The 13247-nt window shown below is 41.8% G+C and overlaps 1 protein-coding gene across 1 annotated transcript; it reads left to right on the top strand.

Annotated features, from left to right (window-relative positions):
* Positions 1 to 311: 311 nt before the first annotated feature.
* sp4 (sp4 transcription factor) lies at positions 312 to 12803 on the top strand. Its single transcript, XM_071368434.1, has 14 exons — positions 312 to 892; positions 1295 to 1365; positions 2437 to 2541; positions 2889 to 3185; positions 3493 to 3623; positions 3759 to 4278; positions 4379 to 4447; positions 4565 to 4612; positions 4772 to 4858; positions 5683 to 5962; positions 8650 to 8848; positions 8922 to 8989; positions 10021 to 10152; positions 10262 to 12803. The coding sequence occupies exons 1-14, from the start codon at positions 886 to 888 to the stop codon at positions 10537 to 10539; spliced, it is 2292 nt and encodes a 763-aa protein (XP_071224535.1). The 5' UTR covers positions 312 to 885; the 3' UTR covers positions 10540 to 12803.
* The last annotated feature ends 444 nt before the right edge of the window (positions 12804 to 13247 follow it).

Here is a 13247-nt window from a genome sequence, read left to right as displayed (position 1 = left end):
TGTGATAGAGAGGGAGAGAAAGCTGAAGGCAGCGAGAGGCCAACCTTCATCAAAATAAGAGTGGAGGAGGAAAGGAGAGACTGGCCCTCATGATAAAAAAGAGAACAGAACGTTCACACCTCACCTCTTGCCCAACCCCCACATCACACAGTCACCGCCTTCTCTATGCTTCTCACCCTACCTTGACTCTACGCCGCACGAGCCGTACAGCTCACCGCAAGGCAGACTGGGAGATGAAGTCCCCGTCGCCACAACACATTTCGAAGGCGAGGCTTCGCTAAATACAACTCCCATCTCAACCCTCGCAGACCGAGTCCTGAATATGTGGGAGGAGCGCACCGCCCACAAAAAGCCACAGCTATCTGTCTCCAGCTGCAATTCTAAAATTCAACTATTAAAATAGCCATAAAATAGTGGTATTGATGAGGGGTGTTTTTGCATGAAGATCGTTGGAAAGGCTTGTTGTACGTAGCGGCAGAAACAGCAGAGGCAGAAAGAGAGGAGAGAGGGCGAGGGGAGTTGGTCTGATGGGTAAATGGAAGTGGGTGGGCCTACCGCGGACACATTACTAACTTAAATTAGAATACATTTTTTCAGTCGATTTTTCCGTTAATGGAATTAACGCGCGTCGGTCGTTAAAGGGTGTTTTCGGTTGGTTTTGAGAGGCGTCAGACGCGGAAACCGGACCGTTTCCCGTTATCACGGGAGGTTTGATTGTTGCTCGAGTTTTGTACCGCCCTTCCTGCCGAGTGGGTGGTTTAGGTGCTAACCGGAGCGACGACACAGCCCAGCTCGAGCTATTCGCGGAGAAAAAAGGCCGTCCTTACCCGGTGCTTTAGCCGGCCTTTCTCCCCTAGCCTCTCCTCTCTGGTTTATGAATGCGTTATGAGTGGTAGGTACCCTCCCCTCTCATCTCCGTCTCCACCCCTCTATCCCTCTTTTCTTTCTCCCTCGCTTTCTTTGCATACAGCCTGACAGATATGCAGAAACCGTTTGATGATAAAGAATAGCTTATTCCTAAAACAGGCAACACGTTTCCATAACCGATCTGTTTAGATGAATTAGTCTCTAATCGGGTTCCGATCAATGTGTATGCCTTTTCGCCAGTAGTTGAACCATATGTTGTCACTACACTGTTATAAAACCATGTGCAGGGAAATATTGACATCTTTATAGCCTATTTTTATCAGGTATAACCCACTGTGTTATTGATAAATGTGATCACTAATCATTCAGTCCTCCAGTGTTAGTCTATTGATTATTGATCAAGTATTGTTTGATCGATGGTCCTCAGATCAGAAGAAGGAAGTGTCGGGATCAGAAGGAGGGAAACCAGGCAAGAAAGGCAAACGTTCTGGATCACAGGTAGGCTGGTACACACACACACCACTTCCTGGTTCTGTCTAGAGACCATGTTCAGAGGATTGCATTATGTCTATCAACACCAATAATGGACTTGTCTTTGGCTCCATGTCTATGAGATGAGGTTTTTACAGTATAATAAAACATATTTATATAATATTTTCATAGCATTTCCATAGCATGTGTTCTGACAGGGTTTTCCAAAGGCATGTTTGATTCTAGTGTTGAAATAGACTGTCATGTAGCTTCTGTGCAAAAAACCCCACTAGCTGTCTATACAGGCAGCTTTAGAGGTGTGTGTGTGGGTGATATTAAATATTTGCCTGCGACCTACACTCCTAGAACAAAAGGTGCTATCTAGAACCTAGAAGGGTTCTTTGGCTGTCCCCATAGGAGAACCCTTTTAATAACACTTTTTTTGGTTCCAGGTATAACCATTTTGGGTTCCATGTAGAACCCTTTCTACAAAAGGTTCTACCTGGAACCAAAAAGGGTTATACCATGTAACCAAAAAGGGTTCTCCTATAGGGACAGCCGAATAACCCGTTTTTTTCGAAGAGTGTAGTTCCTTCGTGACTACTGCTCTCTCTTTGTATGTTGTCTCTGTGTGTGTGTTTCTCTCTCTGTCTGTCTATCTATCTGTGTGTGTCTCTCTCTTTCCGTATTGCTCTCTCTGTCTATATGCATGTTGTCTCTCTCTTCTCCCTTTGTCTCTCTCTCAATCTCTGTATCTCTCTCTCTGTCTATATGCATTTTGTCTGTGTGTGTGTGTGTCTCTCTCTATCTCTCTCTCTGTCTATATACATGTTGTCTGTGTGTGTGTGTGTGTGTGTGTCTCTCTCTCTCTGTATCTCTCTCTGTCTATATACATGTTGTTTCTGTGTGTGTGTGTGTGTGTCTCTCTCTCTGTATCTCTCTCTCTCTGTCTATATGCATGTTGTCTCTGTGTGTCTCTCTCTCTCTCTCTTTGTCTGTCTCTCTCTCTCTGTCTATATGCATGTTGTCTCTGTGTGTGTGTGTGTGTTCTATGTTTGAATTCCCCTATCTGCCTGTGTGTGTATTCTCTCTTTCTAGGATTCCCAGCCGTCTCCCCTAGCCCTACTGGCTGCGACCTGCAGTAAGATAGGAGGTCAGGGAGGAGTGGAAGGACAGGTCCAGTTGCAAGCTGGTCAAATACAGGTAGCAATCAATACTAATTATATCGCTATAGGTTTTGTTATTCCTTGTATTAATGTTCTTGTTACTGTTATAGTTGTTACAATGTTGGTAATGTAAGTTCTGAAACAATAAGACATTATAAAGACTCATACATGCTTTAACATGGTACATACACTACATGGCCATTTTAAAGGCTCATACATGCTTATAACACGGTATATATCTGCAGACTTTCAGTGTACTGTGTGTTGATTGTACTTCCAGACCCAGGAACACATAGATTCAGCCAGGAACCAGACTCTGGTTCCTACTGTAGTACATGTTTATTCAATGATGTTTATTTATTGTTTATGTATATTTATTTGCAGTTGCAGGGTGGGCAGATCCAGGGTCATATAGTTGTAGACGCAGCAGGTAATCAGACTCTGGTTCAGCAGCAGTTAGAACTGGTTCCTGCCCAGTTCACTGGTAATGGCTGGCAGATCATCACTACCGCTCCCCAAATGGCCAATGACACTGCCAATCAACCTGTCGCCGTAACGCTGGCCACCACTTCAGCCAATGACAGTGCTCCGGCAGGCCGTAAGGTGAAGGCAGTGTGCGGGACTAAAACCATAGCAGCCAATCAGCAGCCTCAGCAGCAGCAGCAGTTCCAGATCATCCAGGTTTGTGTGTGTGTGTGTGTGTGTGTGTGTGTGTGTGTGTGTGTGTGTGTGTGTGTGTGTGTGTGTGTGTGTGTGTGTGTGTGTGTGTGTGTGTGTGTGTGTGTGTGTGTGTGTGTAGAATGGAAAGTTGACTGGAGGGATGCAGTCATGTGGAAATTCTGGTCCTATAACTTATAACTGTCTTTTTCTTAGACATGGAGAGTGGAGTACTATATACTGTATAGTATTCTGTTTCTGTGTCCAGGTTCAGAACATGCCCACCTAATGTCACTATGTTTTTAAGTAATGTTATTGTTTGTCTCTCCAGGTGCAAAATATGCCTTCGTCGGGGGGTGGGGTCCAATACCAGGTGATCCCCCACCTGCAGACGGCAGACGGCCAACAGATCCACATCAGCCCCCAGACCGCATCCCTGGGGGGGCAGCACATCCAGATCAGGTAGGTGACAGCTGTTTTAAAGGTCAGACCGGTAGTCTGCATGTTAGAGGTTAGACAGGATGTTTGGGTGATTAAAAAGTGGTACAATTTACTTTTTACAGATGAAAATAGATAAAGTGTTTCTATTCTATTTAGTCCGGCCCAGGGCGGTCTACCAGAGCAGGTCCAGCTGATCCAGACCCAGAACCAATCCCAGACCCAGGCCATCCTACAACCGGCCAACCAGCAGGCCATCCTCACTGGCTCAGCCAATCAGACGTTGCAGCTTCGTCCAGCCCAGTCCTTCCCGCTACAGATGCAGACCTTACAGGGCTCCCAGACCCAGGTAATGACTACAGTACCCATAAACATCGGCGGTATGACCCTCGCCCTGCCGGTCATGAATAATTTAGCGGGGGGCGGAGCCGTGCAGCTTATCCAAGCAGCAGACGGCAGCTTTACCGTAGCTAACAGTAACCAGCTTGTGACAACAACGGCGGCGGCGGTGTCCGGGGCAGCTACCGGGTCATCTGGCGGTACCATAACAACTGTTGCCGGGTGCGATGGAGCATTGTCGGACGGAACACAGCTGAGTTCTGTAGCCGGGTCAGACGGAGGGGCGGAGAGAGACTCACAGAACCAACCCAGCGAGCAGGACTCACAGAACTCACAGATGGTACGTGATTGCGTGTTTTTGTGACTTAACATCCATGAAATAAAAGGATGTATTGATTGATCGTTGATTAATTAATTGGTTGGTTGATTGACATGTCCAGAGCCAGGCCAACGGACTACAGGGCCAATCAGATCCTCCAGGGACCATCCAGCAGGTCATCGTGGGACAGGTGGGTTCTACTTGGCTGCTTTTACCTTTTGACCCTCCATTCTATTCTATTATGATATGATATGGTATTATACTATAATAAATTATATTATAAGTTGTTATTATCATCATTGTCCAGATGGGCAACCAGGTGTTGCAGCAGATCCAGATCCAGCCACAGAACCAGGTAACACACACACACACACACACACACACACACACACACACACACACACACACACACACACACACACACACACACACACACACACACACACACACACACACACACACACACACAGTACATCTGCAGAAAGTTTGTGAGCCCTGTGTTTGTTTCCATCAGATCCAAGGCCAGCCGCATCAGATCCAAACCTTTCAGTTAGGACCAGGCGGGACCCTACAGCCCATACAAGCCTTCCAGAACCAACAGGTAGCTAGCTGCTCTCTGCTGCCTTCCCCAAACTGTTGCCACAAAGTTGGAAGCACAGAATCGTCTAGAATGTCATTGTATGCTGTAGCATTAAGATTTCCCTTCACTGAAATTAAGGGGCCTAACCCGAACCATGAAAAACAGCCCCTGACCATTATTCCTCCACCAAACGTTACAGTTGTCGGCGAGCTTTACACCACTCCAGCCGACACTTGGCATTGCGCACGGTGATCTTAGGCTTGTGTGCGGCTGCTCAGCCATGGAAACCCATTCATGAAGAACAGTTATTGTGCTGACATTGCTCCCAGAGGCAGTTTGGAACTCGCTAGTGAGTGTTGCAACCGAGGACAGGCAATTTTTATGTGTTACGCGCTTCAGCACTTGGTGGTCTCGTTCTGTGAGCTTGTGTGGCTTACCACTTCGTGGCTGAGTCGTTGTTGCTCCTGGACGTTTCCACTTCACTATAACAGCACTTACAGTTGACTGGGGCAGCTCTAGCAGGGCAGAAATTTGATGAACTGACTTGTTGGAAAGGTGGCATCCTATGACAGTGCCACGTTGAAAGTCACTGAGCTCTTCAGTAAGGCCATTCTACTGTCAATGTTTGTTAAATGGAGATTGAATGGCTGTGTACTCGATTTTATACACCTGTCAGCAACAGGTGTGGCTGAAATGGCCAAATCTGCTCATTTAAAGGGGTGTCCACATCATTTTGTATATATAGTGGACATTTCTTCCAACCTCTATGATTTTATTGTGTGTTGTATTGATTTCAATTGAATGTCAATGATTCATAGCCTTTTTCTATTAATTGATTCCTCCAGATTCTGATCCGGACCCCAACCCTCTCCTCGTCGGGCCAGATCACATGGCAGACTCTGCAGCTCCCTGGGGGGATGTCTGTTCCCCAGCAGCTGACCCTGGCCCCTGTGGGCGGAGGGGCTGTGGGAGGAGGGGGCTTCATGCAGCTGGGGGGGGCTCCCCTGACGCTGAGTGCAGCCCAGATCAACCCTGGGTCGGGGGTGCAGACAGTCAACATCGCTGGACTGGGCACTGCTGGAGTACAGATGCAGGGGGTACCCCTCACCATCACTGGACTACAGGGTGAGAACAGAGAGGGAGAGGGACAGTGTGTGCGTGTGTGTTGAGTGTTGTTCTCCAAATGTATATTTGTTTATTTTCTGGGGGGGGTTGGGAGCAGTGCTACAAATTATATTCTACTCTACTGTACCATAATGATATTATACTGTACCATAGTGATATTCTACTGTACCATAATGATATTATACTGTACCATAGTGATATTCTACTCTATTGTACCATAATGATATTATACTCTACTATACCATAGTGATATTCTACTGTACCATAGTGATATTCTACTGTACCATAATGATATTATACTGTACCATAGTGATATTCTACTCTACTGTACCATAATGATATTATACTCTACTATACCATAGTGATATTCTACTGTACCATAATGATATTATACTCTACTGTACCATAATGATATTATACTGTACCATAATGATATTATACTCTACTGTACCATAATGATATTATACTCTACTATACCATAGTGATATTCTACTGTACCATAATGATATTATACTCTACTGTACCATAGTGATATTCTACTCTACTGTACCATAATGATATTCTACTGTACCATAATGATATTCTACTGTACCATAGTGATATTCTACTCTACTGTACCATAATGATATTCTACTCTACTGTACCATAATGATATTCTACTGTACCATAGTGATATTCTACTGTACCATAGTGATATTCTACTGTACCATAATGATATTCTACTCTACTGTACCATAGTGATATTCTACTCTACTGTACCATAATGATATTCTAATCTACTATACCATAGTGATATTCTACTGTACTGTACCATCATGATATTCTACTCTACTGTACCACAATTATATTATACTGTACCATAATGATATTCTACTCTACTGTACCATAATGATATTCTACTCTACTATACCATAGTGATATTCTACTGTACTGTACCATCATGATATTCTACTCTACTGTACCATAATGATATTCTACTGTACTATAATGATATTATATTGTACCATAGTGATATTCTACGGTACCATAATGATATTCTACTCTACTGTACCATAATGATATTCTACTGTACTATAATGATATTATATTGTACCATAGTGATATTCTACGGTACCATAATGATATTCTACTCTACTGTACCATAATGATATTCTACTCTACTATACCATAGTGATATTCTACTCTATTGTACCATAATGATATTCTACTGTACCATAGTGATATTCTACTCTACTGTACCATAATGATATTATACTGTACCATAATGATATTATACTCTACTGTACCATAATGATATTTTACTCTACTATACCATAGTGATATTCTACTGTACTGTACCATCATGATATTCTACTCTACTGTACCATAATGATATTCTACTCTACTGTACCATAATTATATTCTACTGTACTATAATGATATTATATTGTACCTTAGTGATATTCTACGGTACCATAATGATATTCTACTGTACCATAATGATATTCTACTCTACTGTACCATAATGATATTCTACTGTACAATAATGATATTCTACTCTACTGTACCGTAATGATATTATACTCTACTGTACCATAATGATATTCTACTGTACCATAATGATATTCTACTCTACTGTACCGTAATGATATTCTACTGTACCATAATGATATTCTACTCTACTGTACCATAATGATATTCTACGCTACTGTACCGTAATGATATTATACTCTACTGTACCATAATGATATTCTACTGTACCATAATGATATTCTACTGTACCATAATGATATTCTACTGTACCATAATGATATTCTACGCTACTGTACCGTAATGATATTATACTCTACTGTACCATAATGATATTCTACTCTACTGTACCGTAATGATATTCTACTGTACCGTAATGATACTCTACTGTACCGTAATGATATTCTACTGTACCATAATGATATTCTACTCTACTGTACCATAATGATATTCTACTGTACCATAGTGATATTCTACTGTACCATAATGATATTCTACTCTACTATACCATAGTGATATTCTACTGTACCAGAATGATATTCTACTCTACTGTACCATAATGATATTCTACTCTACTGTACCATAATGATATTCTACTGTACTGTACCATAGTGATATTCTACTCTACTGTACCATAATGATATTCTACTGTACCATAATGATATTCTACTCTACTATACCATAGTGATATTTTACTGTACTGTACCATAATGATATTCTACTCTACTGTACCATAATGATATTCTACTCTACTATACCATAGTGATATTCTACTGTACTGTACCATCATGATATTCTACTCTACTGTACCATAAAGATATTCTACTGTACTATAATGACATTATATTGTACCATAATGATATTCTACTCTACTGTACCATAATGATATTCTACTCTACTGTACCGTAATGATATTTTACTCTACTGTACCATAATGATATTCTACTGTACCGTAATGATATTATACTCTACTGTACCATAATGATATTCTACTGTACCATAATGATATTCTACTCTACTGTACCATAATGATATTCTACTGTACCATAATTGAAATACGCCTCTGGCCTTTGTGTTTTTATCCTAAATCATTTTTAATTAATGTAATGTAATCTCCGGCTGGAGCAGCCTACTACTTTAATTATCCAATAAATAAAAATAGTCTATTCTACCACCAGGTCAGCCGCAGGGTCAGGAGGGCGGTGTTAAGGTCCAGTCGTCCCCAGTAAAGGTAACCATGGGTAACGTGGCGGGGTCGTCGCTAAGCCCAGACCAGATGGGTTCTGTCCAGAGTGCGTCGGACCAGGAAGGACCACCCAGCAAGAGGCTCCGCAGGGTGGCGTGCTCCTGTCCTAACTGTAGGGACGGAGAGGGGAGGTACTACACACACACACACACACACACACACAGACTCTCACTGTCTCTCTCTGACTGTGTGTGTGTGTTGCAGGACCAGTGGAGACCCGTCTAAGAAGAAGCAGCATGTGTGTCACATGGAGGGCTGTGGAAAGGTCTACGGTAAGACCAGTCTATACTGTGGAAAGGTCTACGGTAAGACCAGTCTATACTGTGGAAAGGTCTACGGTAAGACCAGTCTATACTGTGGAAAGGTCGACGGTAAGACCAGTCTATACTGTGGAAAGGTCTACGGTAAGACCAGTCTATACTGTGGAAAGGTCTACGGTAAGACCAGTCTATACTGTGGAAGGCCTACGGTAAGACCAGTCTACTGTGGAAGGTCTACGGCAAGACCAGTCTATACTGTATGAATTAGAGATTTACCCGTCTACACTGTATAAAATAGAGATTTACCCGTCTACACTGTATAAAATAGAGATTCACCAGTCAATACTGTATAAAATAGATTTACCAGTCAATACTGTATAAAATAGATTTACCAGTCAATACTGTATAAAATAGATTTACCAGTCAATACTGTATAAAATAGAGATTTACCAGTCAATACTGTATAAAAGAGATTTACCAGTCAATACTGTATAAAATAGAGATTTACCAGTCAATACTGTATAATAGAGATTTACCAGTCAATACTGTATAAAAGAGATTTACCAGTCAATACTGTATAAAAGAGATTTACCAGTCAATACTGTATAAAAGAGATTTACCAGTCAATACTGTATAAAAGAGATTTACCCGTCTACACTGTATAAAATAGAGATTTACCCGTCTACACTGTATAAAATAGAGATTTACCCGTCTACACTGTATAAAATAGAGATTTACCCGTCTACACTGTATAAAATAGAGATTTACCTGTCTACAGTGTATAAAATAGAGATTTACCCATCTACAGTGTATAAAATAGAGATTTACCAGTCAATACTGTATAATAGAGATTTACCAGTCAATACTGTATAAAATAGATTTACCAGTCAATACTGTATAAAATAGATTTACCTGTCAATACTGTATAAAATAGATTTACCAGTCAATACTGTATAAAATAGAGATGTACTAGTCTATTGAACCAATAAAATATAGAATATTAATTTGATATTACTAATCTGTAATAATATTCTATCTACCAGGTAAGACCAGTCACCTGAGAGCTCACCTCCGCTGGCACACAGGAGAACGACCCTTCGTCTGCAACTGGATCTTCTGTGGCAAGAGGTTCACACGCTCGGATGAACTGCAGAGACACAGACGGACACACACAGGTACGCACTCCCAAGCCCACACACAGACACACTCTCTCTCTCTCACACACACACACACACAGATATGTCCTGTGTCTGTTGTTCTTATTCAGATGTACCCATCCTCCAGGTGAGAAGAGGTTTGAGTGTCCAGAGTGCAGTAAGCGTTTCATGCGTAGCGACCATCTCTCCAAACACATCAAAACCCACCAGAACAAGAAGGGCGGGGCTTCTCTCGCCATCATCACCACTGAAGACATGGAAGACTCCAACCAGGGTTTAGGCTCCTCCCCTCGCATCGTAACTGTGGAGACACTCTCCCAGGACTCCGCCCCTGCCACTCCAACAGCCTCCTCGCCCAATCAAATGGAGGGAGAAGAGGAAGAGGAGGAAGAGGAGTTTGAGTAGTGACCAGTGACCACGCCCCGGTTTAGGGATAAAGCAGGGAGAGCTAACTTCCTGGTTGGTCTCCATGGTTATGCTGTGGCTATGGAGGTCAGGTGGTCTATTTTTTTTAAATGTTGTTTTCAAAAAGAAGAGAAATATGATGAACTGAATATTACATAAACAGAGGGAGGAATCTGAATCTAAACGAATGAATTAATCTAACGACAGACTAAAGGTATGAATTAGTAGAATGGTGTTTATAACAGAAGGTCAGGGGAAAAGGTATAATATAGATTTATAATCTAAACTCGCACCCTATCCCTTATATAGTGCACTACTTTTGGCCAGAGCCTTCTGAGTAGTTTATGTAGGGAAGAGAATGCCATTTTGGATTGGCTAATTAAACTAGCACAAGACAGAACCCTGGAGTTGTAAAACATCAAGAGGAGACATTGGCTGTGTCCCAAATAGCTAGGGTGCCATTTGAAACACAGCAATTGTATCTCTATGCACAAAGATGTTCCTCTGCTAATACTGTAATGATGATTATGATGAAGAAGCATGATATGTGGCACGGTCCAGACTGTAGGACAGAAAGGTGAGAGGAGCAGGGACAGGTGTGTGTATGTGCGTGCATGCGTGTGTGTGTGTGTGTATGTGTTTGAGAGTGTGTGTCAATGTATCCCGGTTCAACAGGACTATAGTTCAGGTAAAGACCAGTCTGATAAACTCTTACTGAAGAAAGACAAGAAAAAGAGGAATAGACCTCTAAAGGGTCGAAAAAAGCACATAGAACATATGTATAAATGATGCATTCCTATAGAAACGCTCTGCATTTGAAATATTAATAGTTTCTATAAAACGAACAATCTAGCTTTCTGCAACAGGCTGTTTAGTGAAAGCAATACTATAAGACAATCCTAGTGAAACCATGTTTACATTAATGACAGTAGAGGAAAAGGTTTCCCTGGTATGAAACAGCCAGTCAGCTCACAGCGTTAAAGATGCACTCAGGAATATGACATCATCATACACAGCGGGGTGATTTCCTGCTTGATGATGCCATATTGCTGAGTGCACCTTTAAGAAGTAGCTCTCCTGGGGTTGGTGGGTGGGTAAGACAGTGTCAATAAGCAGTACTAATGTCAAAACACACGGTGCTCCCACTGATACTCAGAGCAGCAGCTGTTTGTACCAGAACCAGTCTAGAATACAGCAGTAATGTGACTCAATCATCGTATCTGAACCCTAAACTTGTATAAAGTATCAACGTCTTAGATAAACAATATACATTTTAGTAATTAGACATATTTCAAATAATATATATTCACGATATTTCAAGTGATTAGAGATACTCAATTAACTAACAGTTTTAGAGTTCCAGTGTGATTTGACGTTGGTGCTGTTTTCTCTGCATTGTGAAGGTAGAGCCCCCTGTGTGTGAGTCCTGGTACTACAACGCCTTAAAACAAGCAGTATTACACACACACACACACACATACACACATGTAGTGGGGGGAAGGGTGAGGCATGAAGAGAAGGGGAGAGAAAGGGAGAGAGAAGGGGTTGTGGCAGGGTGGATGTTATTACTATGTGGTTGTTATGACAAGTGTCCGGTGATGTTGCTCTATGTTAGTGTCAGTGCATACGTTTTGAATTGTATTTTTAGCTCTTTATTTTCTTAACCCCCCCCAGTACATTTTGACACAGATGATTACTGTGTACAGCTAATTTATTATCTGTTCTATTTTAATATCTGCCTTTTGCTGGAGTGTATCGTACGCGTTGATCAGAGGTGTGTGTGTACAGCATGTTGCCTTTTAGTGCTGTTTTCTCTTTTTAATTCATCGTAAACTTATTTTACTACGTCTGTCGTTGTCATGACTGCGGCCCGTCATTTCAACTACTCTTAACGCGCCATAATATGTTTAAAAAAATTTAATGAAAGCAAAAAATTAATACAAATTAATATTTGAAAATTAAATGGTTGATATACCAACCAGATGTGGATGTTTTCGGTAATATTTTGTGTGACAACCAGTTTTCTTTCATATTTTCTAGTGACATCTCATTTGTAAAATGTTTTTCTAAGCAGTTTGTGGCTCTCCATGATGATTGATAAATCTGGCCTCCAAGGCTGCAGGTTCTTGATTATTGATATTTTATTGATATTTTTAAATCAACTTTGTACAAATGTGTTGTGTGACTGGGGTTAAAGAAGTGAAAAGAGAAAAAAAGACTTTGCCTGCATAACACTTTAAATAAAGTGATGAAATCAGTCTAAACCAGTCTCTATCACTGCTCTGCTCCCAACCGTGTGTGTTCTGTTGGGTAATTATCTAAAGTGTAAACACTGACCTCTTGCTATGAAGTTGCTCTGATAACTTTGGCAATCTCTCTTTCTCTCAGCTGTGTGGGAGTGTGACCGTAGTCTGGTCCTGTGATGGTGGTCACTGAGATTATTTAAAATGCACAATTTTGCCACCTCTCTTCACACACACACCTGCGGTGCCATAGAAACATGTCTGCTGGTGTGTACTCTGTAATTACCTCGGAAGCCGAACCACCTCCGTTCCCGCCCTTCTCAGGGGGTTGCTAAGCAACGAAAGCAGTCTGCAGGCCAGAGGCGTGTGCGTGCGTGTATGTGTGTGGAGGCGTTCTTGGTTGTGTGTGTGTGTGTGTGTGTGTGTGTGTGTGTGTGTGTGTGTTGATTGGAGGCGTGGTTGATT

This window comes from Salvelinus alpinus, chromosome 26, assembly GCF_045679555.1.
Source record: "Salvelinus alpinus chromosome 26, SLU_Salpinus.1, whole genome shotgun sequence".
NCBI classification, from domain to species: domain Eukaryota; kingdom Metazoa; phylum Chordata; class Actinopteri; order Salmoniformes; family Salmonidae; genus Salvelinus; species Salvelinus alpinus.
This window is presented reverse-complemented; position numbering and strand designations above follow the sequence as displayed.